Here is a 27767-nt window from a genome sequence, read left to right on the forward strand (position 1 = left end):
AGGCTGGGGGGGGGAAAGGCACCATAGAGGCGGAAGGAGCGCGAGCGAGCGAGCGCGGCGTCACTCCCACAATGCCCCGCACAATGGGGCCGCCGGGGCCTGAGCCGGAGCCGAGCCTGGCGGGGCCCGGGGGAACGGGGTGAGTGCGGGGACCGGGGGCAGGGGAGGAGCCTGCCAAGCCACGCCCCCCGCCAGCGGGCGGCTCCCCGCGGCAGCCGGGGCCAGCCCGGACCCCCCCCGGCGCGGGGCTGTGGCGGACGGGGAGCCCCGCGCGCGGAGCCGGTGCCGCCTCCTGCCCCCGAGCCCGGGCCGTGGAGCCCCGAGCCCTTCCCTGGGCGGCGCGAGAGCCCCGCCGGCCTGCGGCGAGCCCGGGCCGGGGAATCCGCCTCCACGCCGCTGCCCTGGTCCCGCTCCGCCCGGGGTGGGCCTGGACTCCGGGCTGCGGCGGGGCCGGGGGCGCAGAGAGCTCGTGGCTCGCCGGAGCCCGACCATGGCCCCGGCCCCGCGGCTCGGCGGACGGCCCCGGCCCCCCGCCGCCGTGGCCAGCCTTCACGTCCCGCTCGCCCCGGGGTCCGTTCTTCCGCTCCAGCGCCGGCTGCCTGTCGGATCTCCGGCCACGCAGCCCCCGCTTCAGTTCTGCCCTCTGGCCTCTCCCAGGCGTTGTGCCCGCTGTGTAAGAGGAGCAGGTGGTAACGGAGGGGCTGGTCAGCCGGCCACCAGTCCGGGACACTGGGCATGGGCTCGGCCGTGTAAACGTTAAAGAACAGGAATATAATTAAATGCCAGCCAACGTTCAACATGGTTTTATGGGACACGGGCCTTGTCAGATTTGATTCCGTTCTTTGGGAGAAGGGAGGAAGGAGTTGAGTTGATGAAGGTAACTAGATAGGCACGGTGAGGGAGGTAGTATTTATTAATAAAGATGTAATATATGCAGTTTTGTGAGGCATTTAACTTATAACTGCGTGGCATTTCAGTTTTAAAAAAAAAGCAGTATACAAGATCAGTAAACCACATGTTGAATGGATTAAGAACTGATAGCTTCATGGTATTTGTCAGCGAGGAATCATCATCGGCTGGAGGTGTTTTAAATGGTGTTCTGTAGCGATCGGTTCTAGGTCCGATGCTGTTCAACATTTTCATCTATGATGTGGAAGTGACTACTAAATTACTGATAAAATTTTCTAATGACACCCAAATTGGTGGAGTGGTAAATCCGGAGGAAGACACGGCTGCCACACAATGCAATATGGATTGGTTGGTAAACTGGCCCCATTTCAATAAACTGTGTTTTTTAATACAGCCAGAGTAAAGTGTACATTTAAGAACGAGGAATGCAGGTCATACCTACAGGATGGTGGGGAACTGTGTCCTGGAAAGCAGTGACTCTGAAAAGGATTCAGGGTCGAGAGTGGACAAGCAAACAACATAAGCCCTGCTGTGATACTGTGGTAAAAAGGGCTAATGCATTCCTTTGATGTATAAACAAGGTATAATGACTAGGAGTAAGGGGACGCTATTTGACCTCTGTATACAGCATTAGTGAGACAGATACTAGAACACTGCAGACAATTCTGTTGTGCATATTTTAAAAAGGATGTTTAAGAATGAGAGGGTGCAGAAAAGAGCACAAAATTATTCAAGAGCTGGAGAAAATGCTTTTGTGAGGGATTTAAAGAGCTCAGTCTGTTTAGTTTGTCAAAAAGAAGGTTGAAAGATGACAATTATAGTGTATAAATATCTTCATGAAGATAAAATAATGGGACACCTGCCAACCAGTAGCTGACATGAAATGTGGGATTCCTGAACACATTGGGAAAGAGGAGGGGGGAACAGCACATTGCTACTGGATTTTAGAATTGGGGTACCTAAGCTTCTTTTGTATTCTCTGTCTGTCTAATAGGTGTCTGGTAAAGTTTTCAAGCTATATAAAAACTAATTTTCTTAGTATGACTTCAAAACATGCTTATAGATACTAATTCTCCTGGAGTCCTCCCATTCCTACTATTTTCCATCCTGTCTGAGGGAACTACTTGTAGTGTCATGGCTTCATCCTGTATCCAGGGCCAGTTCTTGTCTCATCTATTTATAATGTTCACTGGGGCTCTGTCTTAACAGAAGGACTGGATCTTTCCCTTCCTGGCTGCAGATCTGGCCCACATCTGGCACTGCTGTTGATGTGTGGGTACAAAGTTCCTCCCTCATATGCAATCATTGAGAAGGGGTTAGAGAGTTTGATGCTATTTTAAGAAGAGTTTCTCATGTTGCTAAATTTAAAGGAGGAGGATATACTCCACTGTGACTTTGGTAAAAACAGCCATTCAAGTTAACCCTTCCCTGCCACATGAGGTTGTGGAGATGTACAGGCAACAGTGTGAAGTTAAAAGAGGGGACAGATTGGAGACAAATCTCCTATTAGAGCTGTAGTGAGAAATCCATGAGAGTTTTAATCTACTAGCAGAAACCCTCCAAGAGGAACCAGAAAATCCATAGATCCATAAGAATACTGTCAAATGTGTAGTTTTGCTGAAAAGCAGATGTTTTGACTGCCCATGATGATGTATAAGATCAGGTCAGACTATAAAAGGGGGGCTGTCTGTCATTACAGCAGGCTTGTTGATCCAGATAGCCAGGAACAATTCCATGTATGGTGGAAAGAAAATTCTAAGACTAGTCAAACTCTGAAACAGAGGCAGCCTCCCTCAGAGAGTCATATGTGCTTGTCTTATTGAACCACTTAGAGAAACACATATTTGCTCCACGGGAGCTGCTTTTGTCAGCTCACCCAACTGCTAGGCAGCTGTAGAATACCAAAAATAATAAATAATTGAATTGTGGAATTTCTGCGACAGATGATGCAAGAAGGGAAGCCCAGCAAAGCCCAAGAGCAAATCAAAAGAGTGAAATATATGAAGAAAGGGACTAGGATGATGAGGGGATGTTAGCTTGAAGAAGCAGATGAGAAAAAGATGACAAGCTTACAGGAGTAGAGGCATGGCCAGCCACTATGTTCAGAGGAAATGAATTCACCAGGCAGCAATGACGACTTTTAATACAGTAGTTTAAGTTATGTGATCAGATAATGGTTGTTACGTGGGAAAGTTCTAACCCTCACCTCATTTTATTCATAAAAAATTAGTACAAGTGCCTTTAGGACCCCCATGAGATTAAGGGAGGAAGAGGACTGGTGAGAAGGTGACCTGAGACTGGAGAATAACTTTCTCTCTCTCTCCTTGGTAGCCCTCTGTGCTAAGAATGCTCCAGCCTATTAGGAACATTTCTCCTCACAGAGTGGATGATTGGCTAGCAGGGTGAATCTCCCATCCAGATTTTACCAGAGTGGAAGCACTCTCAAACCAATCCCTTGTACCAGGCCATGTTGTATTGTGTTTATTCAGAACAAAATGTAATCAAGAGAAACATAGGAGAATTTCTTATGTCAGTGGACCAGCATAATATGAGTGGCTTCATGCAGGCTGTTGCTAAGGTATGTTTGTACCCATTTGGGTGCGCAGCTAGAACGATGCAGTACCCTCACCCCGCCTGTTCTGTTGTTTCAGATGAAGATTTCTTGCTGTTAAAGTCATATCATTGCAAAGGTTCCAGCTATACTGGGACAGTGTAACAGCAAGTCACCAACAGGTACGAGTTCTGCTTAACATGGCCCTGTTCTACTAGGCCTGCCATGACGGCATTTTTTACCAGTGTTCCTACCTGGATTCAAGATGCAAAGCAGGAGGAGGAGGAGACAGGCTGGAAATTAGTCCCCAGGCAAAGGGGTCGAGAGGCTGAAAGTCAAGGCAAGTGCCAATGTGAAATTTCTGGGACCTCCTTTACCAATGTGGACAAGCTGAGAACTCACACGTTCACTCATACGGAGCAGAGACCTTACAACTGCCCTCAGCTGCACTGTGGGAAGGCCTTTGCATCCAAGTACAAGCTCTATAGGTAGGTGACTATGCTCAGTGCCTCTAATTAACAGTTCTCTCCCCTCATAGGACAGAGAGAATCCCACTACACTGGGGATTTGTCATATCTAGTGACAGGGTGGAGGAGGGAAAATCTTTGTTACCTTGCAAGTAAAGTGCCGGCGTTACCAAATTTCTTTAGCCTCTTCCATCTGAAGACCTCACATTACTTTAAAATTTAAGGCCCAGGATAAGTATTTTCTGTTTTATTGATGAGGATATTGAGGCACACAAGTTAATCTTACAAAGCAAACAGTAGAAGGCCAAGAATAGCATTCAGGTCTCAAATCCTTGTCTGGTGCTTTAATCACAAAGACCATTTCTCTCCCACTTAGTAGTCAGCCATGAAGAGCCAGACTTCATGCTGAAGAATGGGATGGGATCATTAAATTTGCTAAATAAGTTCACTGTGAAGATAGGCTGGATGGATTAAGGTTTGAGAGGGTAAAGAAAATCCATCTGAGTTTCAAGTAAGAATTCAACCCAAATTGGTAGTGACAAAAGGTTACCACCCTCTGCTGGCTGCTGCTGAAATGCACTGCTGGTCTCACTCCAGTCCCCAACAGACAAGTGTCCAACACAAAAACTACCAAAGTTGGCCCTAGCTAGTTACCCTGGTTGGCAGGCTCAGTAGAGAAGGCAAGAACTGAATGGAAGACTAAAGTATACTTGTGTAGATGTGATGCCTTCTGTCAGGACTGAAGCAACTTAAAGGGCATTGTGAGGGAAGTTTGAAATGCTATTGCCCATGATCCTTTACTGGTTTTGTGGATGGAGGACTTGTGCTTCTAGTGCTGTCAATGCAACCCCTTTAAAAAGCTAAAATTTCACACGAGATTTTAAACAAAAAAGTTTTGGAGGGAGCAGGGGGAGAGCTTGCAAAAGCAGCACTTACTGTGCTGTGGGTTGAACACTATCCTAACTTTCCTTCTCTGTTTTCCTCACACAAGGCACATGGCCACACACTCTGCCCAGAAACCTCACCAGTGTATGTACTGTGAGAAAATGTTCCACCGGAAGGACCATCTCCGCAATCACCTGCAGACTCATGACCCCAACAAGGAAGCCCTCCACTGCCCTGAGTGTGGGAAGAACTACAACACCAAACTAGGCTTCAGGCGACACCTGGCTATGCATGCAGCTGCCAGTGGTGATCTGAGCTGCAAAGTGTGCCTGCAGACCTTTGAGAACACTCAGGTCCTCCTGGAACACCTCAAGGCTCATTCCAGGAGGGCATCTGGTGGAGCAAAGGAAAAGAAGCACTCGTGTGATCACTGTGACAGACGCTTCTACACACGTAAAGATGTGCGGAGACACCTTGTGGTGCACACAGGGCGGAAGGACTTCCTGTGCCAGTATTGTGCTCAGAGGTTTGGGCGGAAGGACCACCTGACCAGGCACATGAAGAAGAGCCACTCCCAAGAATTGCTGAAGATCAAGACAGAGCCAGTTGACATGTTGGGTCTCCTAAGCTGCAGCTCAGCTGTAGCAGTGAAAGAAGAGTTGAGTCCAGTTTTATGTATGGCATCCAGAGACATGATGAGTGGTAAGAGCTTTCCTGGCATGCTGCCTATGGGCATGTACAGTACACACCTCCAAGCTATGCCAAGTTCAGGGATGCCCCATTCTTTGGTTCCCAACTCTCTTCCAATGGGAATGAGTTATCCTCTGGAATCTTCTTCTCCTATCTCCTCCCCACCACAACCTCCTCCGAAGTACCAGCTCGGATCTACCTCATATTTACCTGAGAAACTACCCAAAGCAGAGGTGGAGAGCTTTCTGTCAGAGCTTCCTGGCAGTCTGTCTCTCTCATCTGGTGAGCCTCAGTCCTCCTCACCTCAGCCAGTAACTCTGGACGAGACTCTGCTTTCCAAGAGCCCTGCTAACCTTTCAGAGGCTCTCTGTGCTGCTAACATGGATTTTTCTCATCTTCTGGGCTTCCTCCCCCTGAATCTTCCTCCATGTAACCCACCTGTGTCATCAGGGGGGCTGGTCATGGGCTACTCACAGGGGGAAACCCAGCCATTGCTTACCACTTTGCAACCTCAACCTCAAGAATCTCCCGGAGCTGGAGGCTCCCTGAACTTTGGTCCCCTTCATTCATTACCCCCCGTCTTCACCTCCAGCTTGAGCACAACCACCCTGCCACGTTTCCACCAGGCATTCCAATAAGGTGACTGTGGCACTGGTTAGCGGGTCTTCCGCTAATACTTGCTCGGAGAGCCCTAAAAATGCACAACTCTTGTACTTCTCTGCTGGGATGTGAAAGCTTTTGAAAGCTGTTTCAGACAGGACGATTCTGGTGTCTGGAGGGAGCACTTGTGGACTGGAACAGCAGATATCCCTGTGCATGTCCCAGTCCTCTAGAGTGAAAAGGTTTCAGCTGTATTTTTTTTTTTCTAATTTTTAATCTGTGAATCGGGAGCCACACTTAGCACTGACCTTCCCTGAGGTTTTGGAGCCTTGTTCCTCTTTGGGAAGGGATTGAATCTGAGGAGTTGGGGCTGTTTCAGCTTGGGCAGACTTGGAGTAACCTTTTGAAGAGTCCAACTTCCATTTTGTGTTACCACATTGCAATCCTGGCATTACAGCCAGTACCTGCAGGTGAATCAAGAGGAGGGGCAAGTCCAGAGACCTATCCCATTTGGAACAGACAGGAGAAGAGCTGTCCTTCCCCGTTACCCCCATCTCATCACCTACACAGCTCATGCCATTTTGCATCAGTGTTAAGCGATAATGATAGTATCAACACGATGGATGCAGAGCACCTCATTTCTTTTTGCAGAGCCATCAGATTAGACTCATTCCAGTGAATTTTTTTTTAAAAACACAACATGAGTCTCTTTCCGTCATTACAAAAATAGGACACACCAGTGTACATCTGGTGTAGCTAGAATACTGTTTACACAATGAAGTCAGGTTGCACTGATTTCTCTTCTTCACTTGTCACATTTTTCCCCCATGGGGAAAATAAACTGACTTGGACTACTTCAGCCTCTGCCATTTTAAATGGTAGTTCTTTGCACATTCCCTTTGACTTCCCATATGTGTCAGAGGGGGATGGAGCAACTTAGACATCTGGCTCACTTTCGTGGTGTATGAAGTGAGCCCTTTTAAAAACACCACAACCACACAGATCCTGCCTCTATATTGGAAACCAAAGCACACAAAAAAGCAAGGGTTAGAGCTAGTAGCTGGCAGCATCAAGTGCTGTCTTACAGGAGACCCAGGTTTGGGAGTGATCTCTGGGCTTCTGTTCCATAGGTTAGGCATGGAGATGAAGGACAGTGTATGAGCTGACATCTTTTCTGCCACCATTTGCCAGGGTCAGTGCCCTCCTGGCTGATCCACAAAGCAGCGTCAGGAGACACATTTTGACCTCCACAGTGGGGTGATAGCATGCAGGAGTCAGGAGAAAACAAAACTGGCCCTAGTTTTGTTTACACTTAGTCACTGTATTTGAACTGTTTCCCCAACACTAATTGTCCTAACAATAGCTGAGGTCTCTGGGATTACAGTCCCCCTTCCTCTCCTCCAGCCTGGAGTTGTGGGCCTTTTTTATTCCTCCTTTCTCCTGCCATACCCCCTGAACCCTGGGTTCCACTTCCCTTGCTACCCATCATCTACAGACTTTGAGTTCTCCTTTGTGGGATCTCCACCTACTGATAGCAAAAAGGTTAGACTTTTAAGGGTCAGTGGACTCCTAGTCTGATCGGCTCCGCATAGTCTCCTGTTCACATCATGCTCAGTAGCCCATAATCTTGGGTATTTTAAATCCAGCTATATTTTAATGCACATCTATGAACACAGACATGCAGCTTTTCGTACCTCAGCATGTAGGAGCATAACAGGCTAAGATAACCCAGGGAGTTTACCAACATCTCTCTTTACAAACCCCCCAAAATAGAGACCTACCTCTGTCCTGTTATCGTAACTCCGTAAATGAAGTCAGTTACTGTCCCCCTGCATTCTCTTCTTTCCCTCTTCACTTCAGCTGACACAGTTTTTCCTTTTATCTTCAGCCATTTGTCTCAAACCCACAGCGCACAATTAGTTCTGTTTCATTTGCTCATCGGCCTGGCTCTTCCTCCACTTTACTCAAGGATTTCCTATAAGTTTTTAGTAATGTCTTCCTAACCCCAACTGGTGAACCAGCTAAACCTTGAAACATAAGGAGTGATAGACCTTGTCATTTAAAATTTAGCCAGTGAAACTGCAAATGCTACTTTCGTTCATATCAGTGTAAGTTTTTACCTCAGGCAATATCCTGTGAAATGAGTTTCCATGGATTAAAAGTAGTACTTCCTTTTATCCATTTTCAAATGTTGCCTTTCAAATTTCAGCAAGTGCCTTCTTTTTATTTGAAACAGTAAATAGGGGGATCTCAGCTGGTCTTCTCTTAACCATTCATTATTTTTAAATACCTCAGTCATGTCTCCTATTTTTCTCTTTCCAAATTAGTTTCACACTTTCACTTTAAGTCTGATTCCTGTCTTTTTTTTAACATATATATATTTTTTAAAACAAAAGCAAAAATGGGAAAAAACTTGGTGATCAAAACGGAAAGCGTTATTTTGATTTATGCAGTGCAGCCATAATTTTTCCTCATCTCTATATTTTTAACATTTGGATTCTCTTTTGGTGTTTTTTTGTCTTCATTGTACTTTGAGAAGAGGTTTTCACTGAAATATCTTCAGGGGTAGCCAAGTCTACAGCCAGGCAAATGCCTCCATTTTCTACAAATACTCTCTCAAAGAATCAATGGAATTCATTTAACTAGTTTTTGCACCACTTGGTTTGCTTTCCATGGCTATTCTAGCAAGCAAGTTTACAAGCATGTTCATATATAAAATGATTAACCAACATTAGGGAATATATTAATGGAAAGCAAGTCTGGAACTCAAACCAACTGTTTACATTGGGAACTTGATGCAAAGATTCATCCTGACCCATAACAGGTCCTATTGAGTTCAATGGATATAGGATCAGACACTAAGTATGCAGATAAGATTAAAATGCCAACATTGCGCACACAGAAATAATGCAAAAGATCTAAATAGATGGGAAATAGCTAAATGAGATTCATGCAGGACAAATGCAAGTTAAAACATCTTGGGGGAAATAAATTGGAGAGGAGATATTTGGAAAGCAATATTGTGAAAAAGACTAAAGGGGTGATAGAGGACGGCAAGTTAGATGTATGTTTACAAAGAAATGTGACAGAAAAACTGTGGGATTTTAGACTGGATAAAGCAAAGCATCAATTCATAAGAGGAATCAATATCTATAACTGGGAAGACCTCATCTGTAATAATTATACTGGCATGTATGTAGTGGTTTACATCCGTATGTCTCCTACCACTTACAACTGAATATCATTTGCTCCGTATATAAAATAGGGATAATGAGACAGAGGTTAAAGTCAACATCAAAAGTTCAGAAGTGCCTTTTAAGAATCTACATTTGGCTTGCTCAGTGATAGAACCCATGAATCAATTTCTTGACTTCAGCCCTGCACCATGTCTGATCATGCTGTGTCCTAGAATACTGTATGGTTTATGGACACCACTGTATACCAGAAGGGCATAGACAAATTGAGTTTCAGAGGAAAGCAATTAAAATGGGAAAGTGGCTGGAGGGGTTCATTTTAAAAGAGAAATTAATAGAAATAGACACCATGTAATGACCCTCAAATTTAAAAGACCTAGGAGAGAGAGAGAGAGAGGAATTACTGAGGATAGTACACGGGGGGAAATAAGGTTAAATAAATAAAAGGGAAAGTTTTGGTTGAATAGCAGGAAGGACGTCAGTCTCCCAATGGAAGTTAAGATGTTTCAGACCAAACTGGCTCAATTTTAGTACACATACAGTAAGGAATAACCCTGCACTGCCAAGGAGGTGGGCTTCCTAGTCCTCCCCAGGCTCAGATTTCTAGAACTGGGAGAATGTCACTCACCTAGATCTTTTTCCTGAGGGGTTACAGCTGGTTCAAGAACCCTTCTGTGTGCAGGTAGTGTAAATAGGAAGAAAATGTCCATTACTTTGCATTTGTCTATGCTGAATTTCATCTCCCACTATGTTAGTGACTTACCTGGTTTTGCTAGGTCCTTCTTGGGTGCCTCATAATAGGGCCTGCTCTTTAACCTGAATAATGTTGGAAAATCACCTCACTGTTCATCCTCTTTTCCAGGTTAAGTAGATGGTAGATTTGATTACTTCTGTTTGGAAACAGCTCTTTGTTCTTTTAATTCCTTCAGCACTGACAGGTGAACAGCAGCTCTCTAGGTGACTTGGTGTAATTCATTCTGGAGTTTCCCCATCACTCCTTTCTGACATTGCTTCTTCAGCTTCACTTCCTGGAAAAATAAAATCCTGCAGAAGGCATTTCCCATTGTTTTCTGTGAAGATGACTGGTGCAAAAAAATCATTTAAGATGCTTTCCCAGTCTTCCTACACTCTGGTCATCCCTTTTACTCCCTTCCAGACCCACTGATTCTCTCATGGGCTGACTCTTAGTAGTTAATTGCTCTTCAGGTTCCCCCTTAACCACATTTTGATAATAATTTTCAGTTGACCCAGATTGTAGGTGGTTTTCTTCTCCGTAATGATCTCAGTAATTATGCCCATAGTCCAACATTGTCACCCCAAGTCTCTTTAAATTACAACAGTTATTAGACTTATTGGGCTTGCATACACAAATCCTGCACCAATCAGGCGCCTAGTATCCAGAATGCTCTATCCTGGAAACAGATTACTGTACAAATTGATTAATCTCCCTAACACACTATAAATGCACTTCTCCCACAAAACAGAGTGGAACCTGCTTATAGTGAAATGGTTTGCACAGGACTGTTTCATTAAAAAGGTCTTTCCATCCTAGCTGGTCAATATTTCTTCATCTCTGCTCCTACAGCCACTTGCATCATTTTAATCCCCTCTGACGTATATTTTAATCTCTGCACTGAGAAGGCTGATACCTGGGATTCTGAATACGGCTCATTTGATTTTTATGCTGTGCTGAGAGGCAGTGTTGCCTAGTGGATAGAGCACTGGATTAGGACTCTGGAGACCTGAGTTGTTTGCAGATCTACCACTGACTTGCTGGGTGACCACAAGCAAATCACTTCTCTCTTTCTCAGTTTCCTTATCTGTAAAATGGGTATAATGAGGATACTTCCCTCCTTTGTAAAGTGCTTTGAAATCAATAGATGAAAAAGCACTAGGTAAGACATATGTCAGTAATAATACCTAAGCGTTCTTTCCTTTCACAGGACACCCTCGTTTCCAGTCCTGGACCTGTTTTTCCAATGTTATTAGATCTGTCCCAGGTTCTCACTATACTGCCCAATAATGATTTTGTGTTTGTCTACCTTAAATCTATAGATTGACTTTCATTTCCTCATCTTGTTTTGGGCTTGCTTTATTCTTTGAGGATGCCAGCAGATTGCAAACCAGTACCTTTGTTTAGAATCCAGCTGTGCTCTGAGTCACACTGTTTTGGCATGATTCTCATTCCATCAGCCTCAGCAAAGGCGAGAGCTCTTACCTACCACAGCAGTTTGTTAATGTACAACCATCCCATCTAAATACCCAGAGCCATCTCTTCCCCACACTTGCATAGACTGCTTCTTACTATTCACTTCCTCGCCTCTCTATAAAGGCAGGTTCAGCAAAACCCTTTGAGTTGATCACCAAGGATATTAGACCTTCAAAATGGAGAACACACAAGAATTTACTACTTGGGATTTTTTTAGTTTTCTAACTGAAAGTACATTTTGCTTCCTATGTTACTAATAGGGTACTTGAAACTATATGTACAGTCTTAAGAAAAAAATCTGAGCCGTATCTCCTCATACATGACAGCAGGTGCTCAGTTCTTTTGTATGCTGTATATGTCCCTCTCCCACCCATGCAATCTTGCTTCCCACCAGCCGCATTTACAAAGTGAACACAAAACTTGGAAAACATGGAAATCATTTTAAATTATGTTCTCACAACATGCAGCAAGAGAAACCAGTGGAAGTGAGCAGGAAACGTAAAGCCTGACAGAAGAAAACTTAGAGAATTTGGGATTTTATTTTCATTTATTAAACAGGGCAGTTGCACAACCCTCAAAGTGAAAGCATCTGAACTTCCTTATTTTTTAAGACAAGCATATTTTAACAAATTCTTCCACTCCATTGCTGTATTCTTAATGATTAGCACAGGCACTGCATCTTACCCTGAAAAAGCTATAAAATCAGAACAGGTCTATTGCATAGGATATGCTGAGATGATAAAGGGAAAGCTCTGTGTGAAACAATTTCTGCAGTACAGGAATACCACAACATGTCACTCAGAGAATGGGTCCCAGTTAAATTAAATATCCAGTTGAAAAGACCAGTTCACATTTGGCATCTGCACCAGCAAACCCAATTTCTTTCTGCATTTTGTTGTTCCTTTTCAAGGTAATGTACCATTAAGGTTTCCACTTGTGGAATTCACCAGCACATCCTGCTGAGAGATGTAGCCTTTGGCAAGTTTGGAGAAAGAGTTGAAATTCAGGTTCTTTCTGAATGTTGAAGTCTGCATAGCAGATTCGATTGCTTATGCTGGAAGCCTCATGTCTTGAGCTTATGAGTTCTCCCCACCCCCTTTTTAGTGCCTCATTAAGTTCTTGATTTTTTTTTGTAGTTTTCCCTAATAACTAGGAGCTGTTTTAGAAAGTTTTTGTAACATTTATATCAATATTTTACTTTAACAAGGATATTTAACTAAAAAAAATGAAATTTGCCTTAGTGTAGGTTCAAAAACTGGGTGGTGACAAAAGGGAGAGTGCAGGGAACTTCTGGAAGCCACCCAGATTCACCCCTCGAAGTATTCAAGCTCTGAACCTGCGGCTGGAGGAAAAGCTACAGTGGCCTTCACAGCTATGGCAAAGTCAGGCTGAGGATCCTCTTCAAGTCAGGGTGAACTTTGTCACCAGTGGAACAAATTCTGCCCTCGGGTTCCAATACACAGGAGTGGGACCTCCGAGGGCAGTATTTGGTCCAAAGGCTGGGAGCACCCCTTTCCGAAAGCAGCAACTTGGAATTTCTCTTCTACTGTAGCTGGGGTGGAAGGGAGTCAGCATCTTTTTTCTTTTTCCAGGGATGCAACTCAACCTTTTCCATGCTGCACTTTTAGAGCACAAGTTCCCAACTTCCATTCCTACAGCCACAGCTGTCAAGGCCAGCAGCTTCCCCTCCTTACAGCTGGATTATTTTTTTAAAGAAACTTTCTAGCACTTTTTTTTTTTTTTTTTTTTTTTTTTTACACACAGTGAATAACCTCTTTTTATAGGAGTATTTTTGGGCTTTATATAAAACAAGGTTTTAAATTGTAAAATATCAAGTGCCATTAGGAAATGTACAGCTCATCTCTGTTAAATTAGCTTTTCCACTGTCTTACAGAATTAAGTCCAAGATGAAAGGGTTTTTTTATAATGAAGTTTATTAAAAACGTTTGAACTGTCTGCCTTGAACTTGCACTTTTTCCCTCAGAGGCTGAAGCCCAGGGTAGATCACAAAGCTCCAATTCTCAACATGGATCTGGATGTACTTTTAATTTCTGCCTTCACATATATGGAGTATGTCTGAGCAAATGGATAAAAAGGCTGTTCTCTTGTGTGTGTCTCTATGGGGCTGGTTCTGTTTATCTTGTATCAATGAAGGGAAAAGAATACAGTATTTTGGAGGCTTACATTTAAACACCCTGGCCACTTGATTAAAGCTATAGCTACCAGCAGTGTTGAAACATGACTGTTGCTGCTATTAAGGTTTTAGCACCATTTTCCTGACCAGAGTGAACAAAACTTTTGTTTACTTTCAAGGAAGCATGCTAGCTAATTCCCCCATCTATACTATACAAAATCAGTCAGAGCAGGAACCTGTTTATAACACCGTTATCAATGCAGTATCAACTTGTAGTGTAGGCTGGAATTGTACTCAAGTACTGAATGAGATTAAAATACGCTTAGGTCATACAGCCACACTAAACCACAGCAGCTGGTGTCCACAGCCTGCTTGACTTTGTAGTGTAGACAGAACCTGTAACGCTTCTCAGAAAAAATCCCTGTTAAAAGTACTAGCGACAACCTCGTTTTGACAGTTTGTTGGTAACGCGATAAACTGATATGGCGACAAACGGATAGGTTCTTCTGAAGCTTTTAAGTCAGGAATCAGAAGTTACTAGAGGGCAATCCCTTAAGCACCAAGTTAAACAGCTATGGTATCATAAATAATACTTTACATGTAAGGCACTATTAAGAGCACTTCAAACACGAACGATTCACAGTACCCATGTTGGGTGTCATCTCCATTTTACATAGCTTCCCTGGGTCACTGGTCTCACCTAAGTAACTTGCACAGCCACACACAGCAACTCATTGGTAGAGCCAGGAATAGATCCTACAAGCCTGGAACTAATTCTGCTTTAAACCCTACACAGTCCTCCCTCAGCAGAAGCTAAGAGCTCTACAAATGAACCATGGATTTCCATGGAAGTGAAGAATCCAGCACCTTTCCTCTCCAGAGACTTCTAAAGTGGTCTGCATTTCTTAAAAGCTTCACTAGCCCAACAACTGTGCCCAGATCCAGACAAAATAACTGGGAATGTGGGAGGAACCATGCATCCTCTCAGAAATTTCTCTTCATGAACCTAAAACCTGGGTTAGTCACTTCCTAGACTTCAAATTGCTGTTTTCCAGGCTAAACAATGTTGCCGAAACCCCAACAGAAGAGTCAGATTGCCACTTACTGACACACTACCATCCAAGCAAACCATTAATTGATCTATGCAGGAATTCAGGTGCAGATCTAATTTCTTAGCTCGACATTCCTTTCTTCCTGCAAAGTTTCACGTATTATGTTGTACAGCTCAGCCCAGCCCAGGTTCATTGTATAGACAAATTGTCACTTCCTAACCACTTCCTAAGTCAGTCTGTGGTGAGCCCTGTAGGGTCTGTACATCACCACCACAGTAATCAGAGCTAAAGATGGAGATCCAGCTCTCCTCTTTTGGGGACGGATACTCTTGGGAGACTTGGCCAAAGAGTGAAAAGACAGCCCCTGCCTAGCCAGGCACTGAGATTTAGGGTGAAATTGCTGCTTTAATAATTTCACATGCCTGCACCATGCTGCCACAATATTTCTGAACTCAAACAGCTCTTCCATCAAATCTTCATTCACTTTACAAATGCGATGCCTAATTCCTTAACCCCAACCATAGGAGGCAGAGGAGTATCCTCTCCATTGTACAGCTGACAAAACTGGCAGAGAGAGGTTAAGTGATTTGACTAACATCACACAGGAAGTCAGTACCATAGCCAAGAACCCCAACTCATGTTTTAGAGACAGGATTGTGCCTCAGTTCCCCTCAGTATGAAGAACATGCTGCACCAGGAAGAGCCTAAACATTACCGTGAAGTTTGCTGGAGTAATAAAGTGAGGTTTTCTCCCTAAGTAGATTTGCATTGTACTTCCTATTGCAATTACACAACAAGCTTTATTGTCTTAAGAACAAAAGATCGGGTCAAAACAGATGTTATGGGAGAGAAGACCATGAAAGGCTGCTTACACAGGACACTAGGACAACAGGACGATGGAATATTTATTTACAATAGGACACAGAATACATACATTAATTAAAAATACAAAGTAGAATACAGAAAAAAACAGGAGGGAGGGAGGGGAGAGAAATTAATGCGGGCTGAAACTCTCCACTAGGAAATCAACCAGAATCTGAGAGAGAAAGATATTTCAAATTAGAGATTACTAAGGATCCCACACAACTAGTGTATCCCATACCCCCCGCCCCCTTTTCATCCTTGATTCCGGGCTGGGTAACTGAAGATTATTAGGTGAGAAGCAATGCAGAGAAGAAGTTGAATGGTTTGGGATTCTAGTTCTCCATTCTTCCTGCTTGGGGAGCAAAAGGTCACCATTAAAAGTCAGAACCATTTACACAGCCCCAGTGCAGACTGTTAAGGTGATACCCACGGTACAGAAAGCCTCCAATATGTGTGACTCTCTGTTAGCACAGAGAGAGGTTTTGTTTGGAGTCACGTCTGTTCTGTCTAAATCGTATCACTGTCGCCTGTGACAGAGCAGAATATTTGGAGATTTTTTTCCCCTGTCCTGTTGAAGAAATAAAAAGAATTCTTATAGCTCTGACTAAAGTCACCCCATAGATCTGGGGATGGAGAAAGGCTTCACTACAATTTGGGCCTAGATTTGCCAGCGGCCATAGTTTTGTTTTAAATGAGTCAAATAAAAATTCAAATGTATTTTTAAAAGCGCCTCCCATGGCCAGAGCCAGGCATCCAGATATGGGAAAGGAGGAATCCCCTATAAGGTAGCACTCCTGGGCTATTCCTGAGGGCTCATCACATTTGGTAGCGAAGAGCGGAATACAGGTTACTGAGGTGTGAATCTTCCCTGCTCCCAGGAGGCAGTGTCTGAGAACAGGAGACAGGAATGGAGAGCAGGACCAGCCAAGAGACAGAATAAGTGGGATGTATACCTCCCCTTTAAGAAACAGAAGTGGGAGGAAATCCTCAGGAACCACTCACTCCATCTCCCCCTGGCCATTATGCACTTTGTAGTAGACATGTCCCCAAAATGAAGCAGAGATTTCTTGGCACTAAAGCAACACAGTAATGAGTTTCGCTACATAGGGCTTTATCTAACCTCAGAGGCCTCTCCTAATTAGTAGGGCTGTCCCATTTCCTTAGATGGCCAAAGAAATTAATGGAACAAAACCATGTGGCAATCTCATAAATGTTCTCCAGGGTACGGGGCCTTGTGCTCTAGAATCAACAAGTATTTACGCTGCTCTGGTATAACTCCCATGTTCTGCTTCTTCATGCTGCCAGGAAAGGTGACTCAGCTATTCCAGAAGAGAAGCACTCCTGCCCTCCTCTGAGCCCCTCCAGTTTATGCATCTGGGATGTTATACGCTGTCCAAAAGTAGGGGGAGGGAGAAATGATGCAGAGGGTTACGGTTCTCAAGCCCTCTCAGAGTGAAATTGCACTTGCCGGATTCTGAATGGCACCTCCATGGAACTGTAAACCAGTTGGAACTGAAATCACTGTAGTCAAAGCATGCCAGACGCAATCATGCAGGGGAAGCCTTTGAGATCCTCCTAGCTCACCATGGACTGAAGCACCCTCCACCTCTTCCAAGCAGAACCAAAGCAGGAGACAAACCCTGTGTGTTATTGGTCTGAAGACTCTCCCTGAACCCAAGTGCCATAAGGGCTGAAAAAAAAAGTTTCACAAATGTTTCCATTGCTGTCTCAAATCCATTCGTTATTCAACAAACAAAAGAATGAATGAGCAAAAAAGGGGCTTACTTACATAGAGGGGTATTTTTCTGCTAAAAATCCCTCAAAACTGGAATAAAATAATAAAGTTAAAATGCAAGGTATCTACACACCCCTCCCCCCAGAAGTAGCCCCAGAATCCATGTACGCTGTGCCAAAAGTTACATTCCAAAATGAGTAGGAGTTATTTATTTCTCTTGTCACTCCCCCATTGGGTTTTGTTTGCTTAAAAGAACTGGGAAAGGATCCCCCTCTTCCTTTCCAGGAGGAAATGCACACAGAGGTGTCTGCTTTGTGCTGAGTCTGTGCATCTTCAGTCTATTTTCACCGCAGCATAGATCTTACGGACAAACATGTAGGCTGCGTAGAAGCCAATGGTGCCAGTGAGGAGCCAGAAAGACAGGACCATGAGAGCAGTGTAGCCAAAATAGAGTAAGGAGGGAATGAACTCAACGATATCCAGCTAGAATAGATGAGAAAAAGCAAAGTGAGCCTTAATACAAAGTGATGTTAAGAGTCAACTTCCCAGCTCAGTCAATGGCCTATTCCTCTTCCAAAAGAGGATGGTCGGGGGAAGCAGAGTGAGAAAAGAAAGCACTGGATAAGTTGGACATGGAAGCTAAATTCCTCCCCCCTTAGAGGATGGAGCTCCCTCCAAGTCATAGCTGGGATTTTCACCCCAGCTGGGGATGATCCCCCCAAGGCAGGGTTTGAGAACATTAAGCAAATGTTATTCCCCACAGATGGATGGAGCACAGACCGGAGTCTCCAAGTACCTGAACCTTCTTGAACTTGAATAGTGTAATTAACAGAATCATCTCTAGAGGCACAAAAAAGAGCACTAGACAATGAACGAAAAACGATACTGCAGAGAACAGCCATGCACTGGCAGGGGGGATGGACTAGAACCAGATGACCAAATAAGTATTCTCTCTTCAAAGTCTACTATGCCCTTAGGGAAGATAGAGCTTTTACACAGCGGGGACTGACAATACCTTATTCACGAAGTAAAAGATGGCATAAATCAGTACATAGAAGGCAGATCCTCCAGACACCAAGAAGGTCCTCCACCACCAGCGATAATCCTGACAGGGATAGAAGACAGAGACTGCATTATTTCAAGGACTTCATTTCCCTCTTGGGCTCCTAGGTACACATGACCCACAGTGCCTCCTTGGTCCAGATGGGGTAGGAATTATCCCCCGAGGCAGGCAGGTTACCACCGTTTGGGGATTCATTCATCTTACAAAGAAGAAACTACTATGAATCATTCCCAAATTGTCTTAAGTATTTCAGAGAACAAATAATGAACAATGAAACAGAAAGCCAGCCCCTTGCCAGGCCCCTGTTGTGGCATATGCCATGGGAAACAAGACAGAGTTCTCCCACAAATATCTGCAGATTGGAGGTATTTCTCCAGGAACAAATTATACTTGAAACGAGTCTCCCTGAACCTCTCCTTTGCAGCTTCCTTTGAGGAAGAGTCTGGGCCCCATCCTGCAAGGTGCTCAGCAACCTCACACCCCCTGAAGTCTGTGGGAGTTGAGGGCATTCAGCACCTTATAAGCTTGGGCCTCACATCAGCAGACTAGGCTTCTGCAGTGATGTAACAATCAAGTAATAGCACTTCTTGAAAGACACAAGGTCTGTTCACAGATCGCTACTGAAACTGCAACGGGGTATGTCTCACCTCAGCACAGAGCTGGAAATATACCATGACAATGCTGATTTGGGAGCAGGATACCACCAGGATTATAAAAACCAGGAAGAGAAAGCCAAAGAGGTAATAGAACTGGTTCTCCCAGATCGCCTGAAACAAAGACAGTATAAGTTCCTCACACAACACTGCACCAGAAGACGCTGGTGCAAATCAATAGACAATCTAACTTTTCATAGCAGCTGACCCAAGCAACAGTAAGTGGTTTGCTCACTGCTAGGGTGGGTCTAGCAGATACATGAAGCCTGGTATACTTTACAACATGCCTTGAAAGGCGTTAGGCTGGAAGAGCAAATTCACAAAGCTAGGCAAGAAATAGCTGCCTGGACTCTGAAAAGTCGAGGGAAAGGGGCCAAGCAATCGCAGGGACACAGTATGAGGTGGGAAGAGCCACCATGGTGACACCTTCCTTCCCAAGATAAGGGTTCTTGCTCATGGGGCAGGTCTTTGTTCTCCACAGTAACAAGACCCCTGTAGTTTCTTCTGGTCACTTCCATGTGAAGGTGAGAAATGGGAAGGAACTGCAATGGTCTCCTCTGAAAAGCTTCACACCTGTGGTTTCTAATTTTTGTAGCAACTGTGAGGCATCCCTTCACCCTGGCTGTCCTTAGCCAAGAATAACCCAAGAAGATTCTATAGGATCAAATCTAACCCACGACATCTTCCAAGAGTCCCAGCAAGAAAACAGCCTGGAAGACCTACGTTCCAGTGCTTCCCATTCACAGGGCCCCAGAGGGGCAGCAAAGCAGTTACCCACTCCTGGCATGCACACACCAAGACAGGTCTACTCCAGGTGGATAACCCCTCTCTCCTTAAAGGCACAATGCAGCAGTGGTAGGATTCTTATTTCAAAAAGAGGTGGATTTGGTGCTTACACTGAAGATGAAGAACAGTTCAATGAACATGGCTCCAAAAGGGAGAATGCCAGCCATAAGAATCCTATGAGTGAGGGAGAAATTCTGTTACCACCAAAACATGACTGTCTTTACTCAAAGATTAGAAAACCACCACCCAAACCCAGATACACTTAGGGTCAAAGGATACTGCTGGAATAAGTCTCTCACAATTAATTAAAATGAGCAATTCCTGCTTTCTTGGCCTTCATAAATCTCATTAGGTAGGCGGTTAGGAGGTACTAAGCTACAGACCACGGTACATTTACTATTTCTCTAAGCAGCACAATGTTTCAATGAGTAAAGTGGAGTGCAGTGGGAGGGGCAGCCCACACACCTACAATTCACCTGTGATGTCCAGAGACCACCAGATGGCTGCCTTGTACAGTGGGCAGAGGGACTTGGAGTCTAATAAACTACCAGATTTACTACACATTTGCAACTCACCCAACGAATCTGTTCATGTACCACCTCTGCTCCGGGATCTGCCTTGGAATCTGATTGGTCCGCACAGGATTATCATATGGCTGTTTGCGAAATCCAAAATAGTATCCCAGGTAGACCAAGGGCAAGGAGATACCGAACCACATGCAGAGCAGGGCCAGCATGGTGGGGAAAGGAACCTGGAACCATAGCAAGCATCACCACTAGGGTCCTAGCAATTCTACCCACTAAATTCACCAGTGCCAACAATCAGATGAGGCTTTTCAAAGTCCAGCTCACCAACCAACCACGGGATGTCAGTGAGGGACCAGAGGTGGCTCCTTGTCACATCCTGGGAATGCTTTAGATTCCACCATTCACTCTGGCTTTAAATTAGCTCTGTTTCTGGGAGCATGGATTCCCCCACAACTGAAGATCCTGATACCCCCAGTCCCTCTGAATCCTGGAGGAACTCCGGCTCTGGCCATTTTTAGACAGCAACTCAGTACTGACCATACAGGACAGAGCAATTAGAACCTAAATCCAAGAGGCTGTGTCCCACAGCAGCCAGTTTTATCTAATCTATCATTCTCTCATCTTCCCACAGGTAACAACCTCCCCTGCAGCATCTTAGCTACAGCTGGAAATGCAGCTGGTCTGGGCTCCACCCTGCCTGAGGTTCAGGTATTCTTTTACCTCTCCCTGGAGCCCTCCTCACATCCCACCTGTGTCCAGGGACAGCTTCAAAACACCTCAGGGTGTGCAGGCAGATCCTTTTCAACATGCACTTATTTGCTTTTTTAAACTGTTCCTGCCTTTGTGTGTTTGCTTGTCAGACTGTCGCTCTCCCAACGTGCACAGCCAAGGGGAGTCCCTTCACCAGGGCATTTGCAGCTGGAACACTTCCCTTAAACAGCATTCCAGACCCCACCAGCCTAAACCTGCTTTGAAACACTCACCATTACAGGCCCAGCTCTTGACTGCAGACACCTCCATAAACTAGAGGAACCCAGAGATTCAGTGCCCTCCCAGGAACCCTATGAGCACCCTACCCAGCTAGGTTTGCAAGGAGAAGTGGGTACATACCGCTCCAGAGGAGTGCTTCCCCCATATGAAACAGTTCAGGACAAAGCAGATACCGAAGACTACACCAGGGTACAGGGTTGCCGTCTGTGGGAAAGAGCACATGTTAAAAGAGAGTGGGAGCTCGTTATCCTCCAGGTCACTGGTCCCCAATCTGTGGGGCATGCCCCCCCAGAGGCATCCTCCTACCCCTCCTGGCCTGGGTGTGTGTGGACACATTCCATTACCAGTAAAAGGGGGCGGGGGCATGAGCACAAGACAAAAAGTTTGGTCATCACTGCCCCAGGTGATCTTAATGCGCCCATCACTGGGGTAAATTAGGTGCAGAAAAAATACCCCTCTGCTTCACGCATGCCTGAGATCCTACCCCCATGCCCTTCTGCTTTATTGTGATCCATACCCAAAAGACCTCTTTCTTGCCAGGATTTACCCGCACAGAGCTGCCAGGACCCCAACCTCATACCCAGCTTCTCTCTATAGGATACAGCTGGCCAATGCCCACCTGCCCAGCAATGCCTACAGCAGGATGCTTAACAGCTACCAAAAGCAACAAGTGTATTCTGCCTTAGGAAAACATGGCAAAGAGACTCCAAGAGTCACTTACACAGAAGGCCCCTTTCTTCCATCTGTGGCCTTTCAGCGTCCGATAAAGACGGCCAGCGGAGAACCCACCAAAAACCCTGGGATGGAAAACAGGAGAGAAGCTAGGTTATCTCCCATTACCTGACAGGCAACAGCATCCCAGCATAAGGGCAGGAGACACACCTACCCCATGAACATGAAGAGAAAGCAGGCTGTAGTCATCAGGGCGCCCCGGCTAGAAGGTGACAGCATCCCCAGCATGGCAACAACTGCAAAGCAAAACACAAGAGAAAGGTGGCAACCGATGGACGTGCTCCAGCGAACACTAACTAGAGGAGCCCCGGTTCGCACCATGGAGATTCAGCAGCCTGGGATCGCTTCACCTCCCACACAGAACTTGTTTTCTCAGGTCATTCCTGAGACCAACAGCCTCTGGTGACCAGAGACAAGGAGGGAGTTAAGACCCTTCCAAGTAGCGCCAAGGCTTTGGTCTCAAATAGGAGCAATACATGTCAAACCTCTTAGTGTTTCTAACCACGTTAACAGGTGCAGCTCAGGAAGACAGTGTGTGCTTTACCTTTTAGAGTCTGCCCACAACCCCACCAGCCAGCCCAACACGGAGCTCTCAGATTACAGGTGGACCCCAGCATCCAAACCACTCAAAACCAGCTGACACTACATAGAAAAATATGGGTTCTTTCCTTAGGGAAAGGCACCTACAAACCTGGAACTACTGAGTATGGCTCTGTAGTCTGAATCTGCCCTGAAACAGGACATAGCCAGCAAATGAAGAGGCTCAAACCAAGACAAGGGCAAGTACCACCAGCTGCTGAAACTCTGCTGGTGATCACGCCTATATAAGTCAGATAATTCTCTTTCCCCTCCTGTTAAGGCTGCTCAAACCCAGTGGTGATACTCACAGATAACTATCAGGATCATGCAAAAGAGTTGAATTCCAGAGCCCAGTAGCGAGCTGAGAATCATGGGATATTGTGGAGGCCTGAAGACATCTCCATGCACAAGTTTCCAACCAGATTCCTCCATTGTATCTTCCTGTAGCAAAACCAGAAAAGGGGCATTAAGATTTTATCACCCAAATGGAAACACAGGCTCCTTCAGGATGTCACACTCTCCCAACACCAATTCCCTTTCAGGGATTCCATCATTCTGACAAGAGATCCTGCATTCTTTTTGGGTTTTAAACTGAAGGTCTCTAAACACAGCTTTAGATCTGGACTGTCACATACGAGGACATGTGTTTAATGAGCTAATTACTTACTCAGTAAGTCTGGAAGAGTTTAATCAAGTCAGTGGTAGCGATCCCCCAGCAGCTTGGCTGAGCAGCTCAGCTGCTGAATGCATCAGTAGCTCACCTAACCATCCTATCCTCCCCATCAGTTTATTACAGAGCTGCCCCTCCCACCTTCAATAGTGCTTCTAACAAAGTGGGGGTGGGGGAAGTGCATCGAGTCTTCAGAGAAGGGCCCCTTCCCACATGTTCTGGTTTTACACAGCTCCCCCCCAGGAGAATAGATACATTTCATACAATGTCATCTTCCTTGTTGTAGTTGGCAATGTCCTTCCTGAGAGTGCGGATAATGATCATGCTGAGAATACCTAAAACACACAAACCCAGAGTGAATGAGACATTGTTATAAGGCTCCCAAGTAACCCTGCCATGCTACTCTCCCAGATGCTACAGAAGCACAACTCAGACTCATAGTTCCTTGGCTCATTCCTTCTGTGCGTGGTCCCAAGCGACATGACTTAGGCAACTCAGCTGCTCTCCCAGAGCCTACTCCTGCACCACTGTCAACTGGAGCTTTGCCATTGCCTTTAGCGAGCACAGGATCAAACCCTCAGGGCAAAGAATAGTACTGATGCACAAACAAGGCCATGTTGTCTTTCCAGGTTTGTTCCCAGTCTCCCTACTAAGCTGTGGAACTCAAAGGGGCAGAGACAGTTGCACACCAATACTCGTGAGCACGGTGCGTGGCAGAAGTCAAAGCATGAATGGACTCCTCCACCACAAAGTCCAGTTGGACCATACAAGAAACAAGAGCTAAGGGCTGACTCCAAAAGGTGCTGCCTGGGGTGGGAGTTTTACACAAACTGACCCTTGGCAATACTTTTTGTTTACTGCTCCTATTTGGGAATTCAGACCTGCCCTGACGTTTAAAACAAGTTCCTGACCCCCAGTGGCTAGCAATGGGGAGATTAACCCCCCACCCCAAGATCTCACTCACCTGAAAGGAAAAAGACAACCACGACTGAATTAATGATGGAAAACCAGTGGATCTGCACATCACTCATGGTCAGGTAGGTGTCCCAGCGAGAAGCCCATTTAATGTCACTCTCCTGGAGGAACAGAACAGCATGTTCGGAAACTGGTAAGACACCCCAAAAGCCATCAGCTCCCCCTACTTGCTCATCACACTGTACCCGTGCACCATTCATTACTCCCCTGTCTGCAACACGGACACCCACGACACTTTTCTTTCTGGAGCCCAGCACATGGTCCTCCCTCATCCCAGGGTACAGGTCAGCCAAGTCCCTCCTTACTCCCTCACCTCCCAGTGGACAGAATAGGTGAAGAGCAGCTGGTTCTTCTTAGTGGGATCTATCTCCTGAGGGGCTGAGCCTGCAGCTTCAGGCAGTATACAAGTGCCCTTCTCATCTGCCTTCAGATCTACAGGAGAAAACATCCACACATTGTACGTACCACATTAGCATTTCCCTCCGCCACACAAAGGGAAGGGCAATCAAGCTTCCCCCAGACATCTAAGGCACAGTCTTGTTCTTACCGAAGAGAGCAGAATGCACTGAGGGGACAGCAAGTTCCCTCCCTTGGTGGCTGAGCGCAGCTCTGCATTGTTCAAAAGCTATCCTTCCAGCCAATAAACGACCAGCATTCACACACCCTGAAAGGAACCCTGGCTAGGCCCCTCCTTAGCTGGAAAGATGGAGGCTATAGAGACAGAGCCTCGTAAGACAGGCATTTGGAAGAGAAATAAGCAGGTGGATCCTCAGCTCCACCAGAAACACTGAAGACCCATCAACCCCCCACCTCCTCCCATGCCCAGGGAGGTAGCAGGATCATAAGAATTAGCATACTAGATCAGACCAAGGTCCATTTACTTCCATCCCCTGTCTCCAACAGGGTCCGATATCTGACACTGCTTAGGAAGGTGCATAGGATAACAGAACCCATAGAGTTTCATTCCAACCCCCAACAGCAAGAAGTTGCTCATGCCCTGAAACAGGTGGACTTATATACCATCTAAGAAATTTTTTAAAATTCCATCCAGTGTAGCCGTGGACGTTCTCCTTATCCATATAAATGTCTATGTCTGCTGTCTTTTTGAACCTTGTTAGCCTCAGTGAAAGCTGATGGCAATGAGTTGCACAGGTTAATTATGCAAAAATTATATTTCCTTTCATCAGTTTTCTCATGTGGTTCATTTCAGTTTCAAGCACATGTCCCACTGCTTTTGTATCAGAGCAGGTGCTTTTATTTACTGGGGCATATTTCAAAATCCCTCAGTCCAATGTCCAAGTCTGCTTTTTAACTGGAACTTGCCACCTGGGATTTAGGTTCCTTTTTGGACCTGCAATGCAGGTGGCAGTGACTGTAGGGAGCTCTGCTGCCACCCTTACAGGCCAGGATAGACTACATAATTTACCTTCAAGTTTAATGCTCTGGGGAATCACTTCAAACCGCACAACCCTGTAGGTGGGCTCCTGATTCTCCTCCACCTCCTCTCTGTGGTAGTAAAGGATGAAGGAGAGGTGGTTGTGCAGGTAGAACTAAAACAGATTGACATTAAAAAAAAAAAAGTGTTAGTGGCCCAAGGGAGAAATGGACAACACCTGGGGCAACAGCTGCACATTCCCCAGAAGGTTAAGGACTCCAACAGCCTCAGATAATCTGGGCTACACAGCAAGGCTGCACTCTATTTCTCTCTGAGCTCTCAGAGAGAAGGAACAGGATCTCTCTTCTCAGTAACTATCTCAGGCTTTTGATCAGAATAGGAACGACCATGTTGGGATAGCTCAGTGGTTTGAGCATTGGCCTGCTAAACCCAGGGTTGTGAGTTCAATCCTTTAGGGGGCCATTTAGGGAGCAGGGCAAAAATTGGGGATTGGTCCTGCTTTGAGCAGGGGGTTGGACTAGATGACCTCCTGAGGTCCCTTCCACCCCTGATTTTCTATGATTCTATGATTCTATGTTTCACTCCATTTCAGATCAGGCGACCAGCGATCTTCTAAGGGGCAGAATCCAGCCAACCGTTCAACAGCATTTTGCATGGTACGACTCCACTAGCAAGAGGTGCTCCTTTGAACTTACTGCTCTACAATGTTTCTGTAGTACACCAAATACACATACTGCAGGGGGTCCTCGCTGTCACATGCTTCTTCAAGGCAACTGCATCCCCGATCATACATGGGCAAAGCACAGCAGCTCCATAAAAGTACAGAAGGCTTCCCTCATCCATAAGAGCTTATAGGTTCCCAGTGATCAGAAGTGCATGTGCAACTGCACACACAATTACACCACGCGCACGAACAAATGATGAGTCAGGCACATAGCTGGCTATTGGCACATGCAATCACTGCAAATGCAATGCAATAATGGTAACTGTGCTTGCAAACTACACATACAACTGCACACAAGTCTGAAATCTCCACAAAGTAGCCAGGTGGCTGTTCTTATAACTTGACCAATGTCTTTTTATTTTCCCTACTATTATATGCCCTTTACCCACCTCCTTAAGCATATTTGTTTGCGTCACACTTAAACAATTGGATTTTACTCAAGTGAATTCTGATTTTTGCTCTCTAAACTGAATTAATACACTCTCCATGATTGTATTCCAGCCAGTTCCTTTTGTTAATAAAAATACTGTGAGAAATACTCAGTGGCATTTATACAAGGAGCTCAAAGCAAGTTACAAGCGTTAGATAATCCTCACAGCACTCCTGGGAAGTAACTACCACTACTTTACAGAGGTGGACGCTGACACCCAAAGCATTCTCACAGTCATCTGGTGAATCAGTGGCAGAGCTACGTATGAATCCCAGGAGCCCTGGCTCCCTGTCCCCTAATCAATAGGCCACACCATTTCTCTAACTCCTTTTTCCATTCCCTCAGGGCCGGTCTACATTAGAAAATTAGTCTGATTCAGCTACTTTGCTCTGGGGTGTGAAAAATCCACATCCCCGAGTGACGTACCGAAGCTGACAGTGTAGACAGCGCTAGGTTGACAGAACAATTCTTCCGTCGACCTAGCTACTGCCTCTTTGGGAGGTGGATTAACTCCAGCGACAGGAGAAACCCTCCCATCCCTGTGGTGAGTGTCTACCCTGAAGCGCTCCAGCGGCATGGCAGCTATGCTGCTGTAGTGGTTTAAGTGAAGACATCGCCTAGGCCTGAGGATCTAAAATACCATATTTCCGTCCGCATACGGCCATTCAGCAGCAGTTCCAGCCCTCGCACCTGGTGGCAGCATCTAACATCATGGTGCACTTTATACTTTTTGAAGGAGGCCCACAAGGTTCTCCAGGTCAGGCTTTTTCAGGGATCCCACAGAGGCTTTATACAGGAAGCTTCAAGCACAGGTTACCTTATTACTGTCCATGAAACCAAGCCTGTATCCATGCTCAAACTGCACGTCTTTTTCCTTCTTCTCCTCCTCCTCACGATTCGAATAGAACTCCAGCCGTGTGGCCACAGGCAAGTTATCAGCAATACTGAAAAT

At 45.5% G+C, this 27767-nt stretch overlaps 2 protein-coding genes across 4 annotated transcripts in view; one reads left to right on the top strand and one right to left on the bottom strand.

The window, feature by feature from the left end:
- The first annotated feature begins 2 nt into the window (after positions 1-2).
- Positions 3-27636, top strand: PLAGL2 (PLAG1 like zinc finger 2). Of its 2 annotated transcripts, XM_037915963.2 has the most exons (5): positions 3-139; positions 3561-3948; positions 4919-5514; positions 20951-21027; positions 26254-27636. In XM_037915963.2, exons 2-5 carry the CDS (start codon positions 3686-3688, stop codon positions 26275-26277), a joined length of 960 nt encoding a protein of 319 aa, XP_037771891.1. In that variant the 5' UTR covers positions 3-139; positions 3561-3685; the 3' UTR covers positions 26278-27636. The 2 variants fall into 2 exon arrangements, with proteins under 2 accessions (XP_037771891.1, XP_037771889.1); XM_037915961.2 differs by lacking the exons at positions 20951-21027; positions 26254-27636 and having other exon boundaries at positions 6-139; positions 4919-13461.
- The window catches only part of TM9SF4 (transmembrane 9 superfamily member 4), a 28165-nt gene continuing 15976 nt past the window's right edge, over positions 15579-27767 (bottom strand). Inside the window, exons 5-18 of one of the 2 annotated variants that reach the window (XM_037915959.2) lie at positions 27633-27759; positions 25692-25815; positions 24579-24697; positions 24255-24366; positions 23555-23625; positions 22929-23061; positions 22196-22277; positions 22031-22106; positions 21430-21513; positions 20368-20543; positions 19903-19966; positions 19001-19120; positions 18306-18395; positions 15579-17773 (exon numbers count right to left, since the gene is read on the bottom strand). In XM_037915959.2, the coding sequence (XP_037771887.1) occupies positions 17624-17773; positions 18306-18395; positions 19001-19120; positions 19903-19966; positions 20368-20543; positions 21430-21513; positions 22031-22106; positions 22196-22277; positions 22929-23061; positions 23555-23625; positions 24255-24366; positions 24579-24697; positions 25692-25815; positions 27633-27759 (1528 nt within the window). In that variant the 3' untranslated portion in view covers positions 15579-17623. The remainder of the gene's footprint in view (positions 17774-18305; positions 18396-19000; positions 19121-19902; positions 19967-20367; positions 20544-21429; positions 21514-22030; positions 22107-22195; positions 22278-22928; positions 23062-23554; positions 23626-24254; positions 24367-24578; positions 24698-25691; positions 25816-27632; positions 27760-27767) is intronic. The other variant, XM_037915960.2, reaches the window with a different exon arrangement.

This window comes from Chelonia mydas, chromosome 13 (genome assembly GCF_015237465.2).
Source record: "Chelonia mydas isolate rCheMyd1 chromosome 13, rCheMyd1.pri.v2, whole genome shotgun sequence".
In the NCBI taxonomy this organism is placed as follows: Eukaryota; Metazoa; Chordata; order Testudines; family Cheloniidae; genus Chelonia; species Chelonia mydas.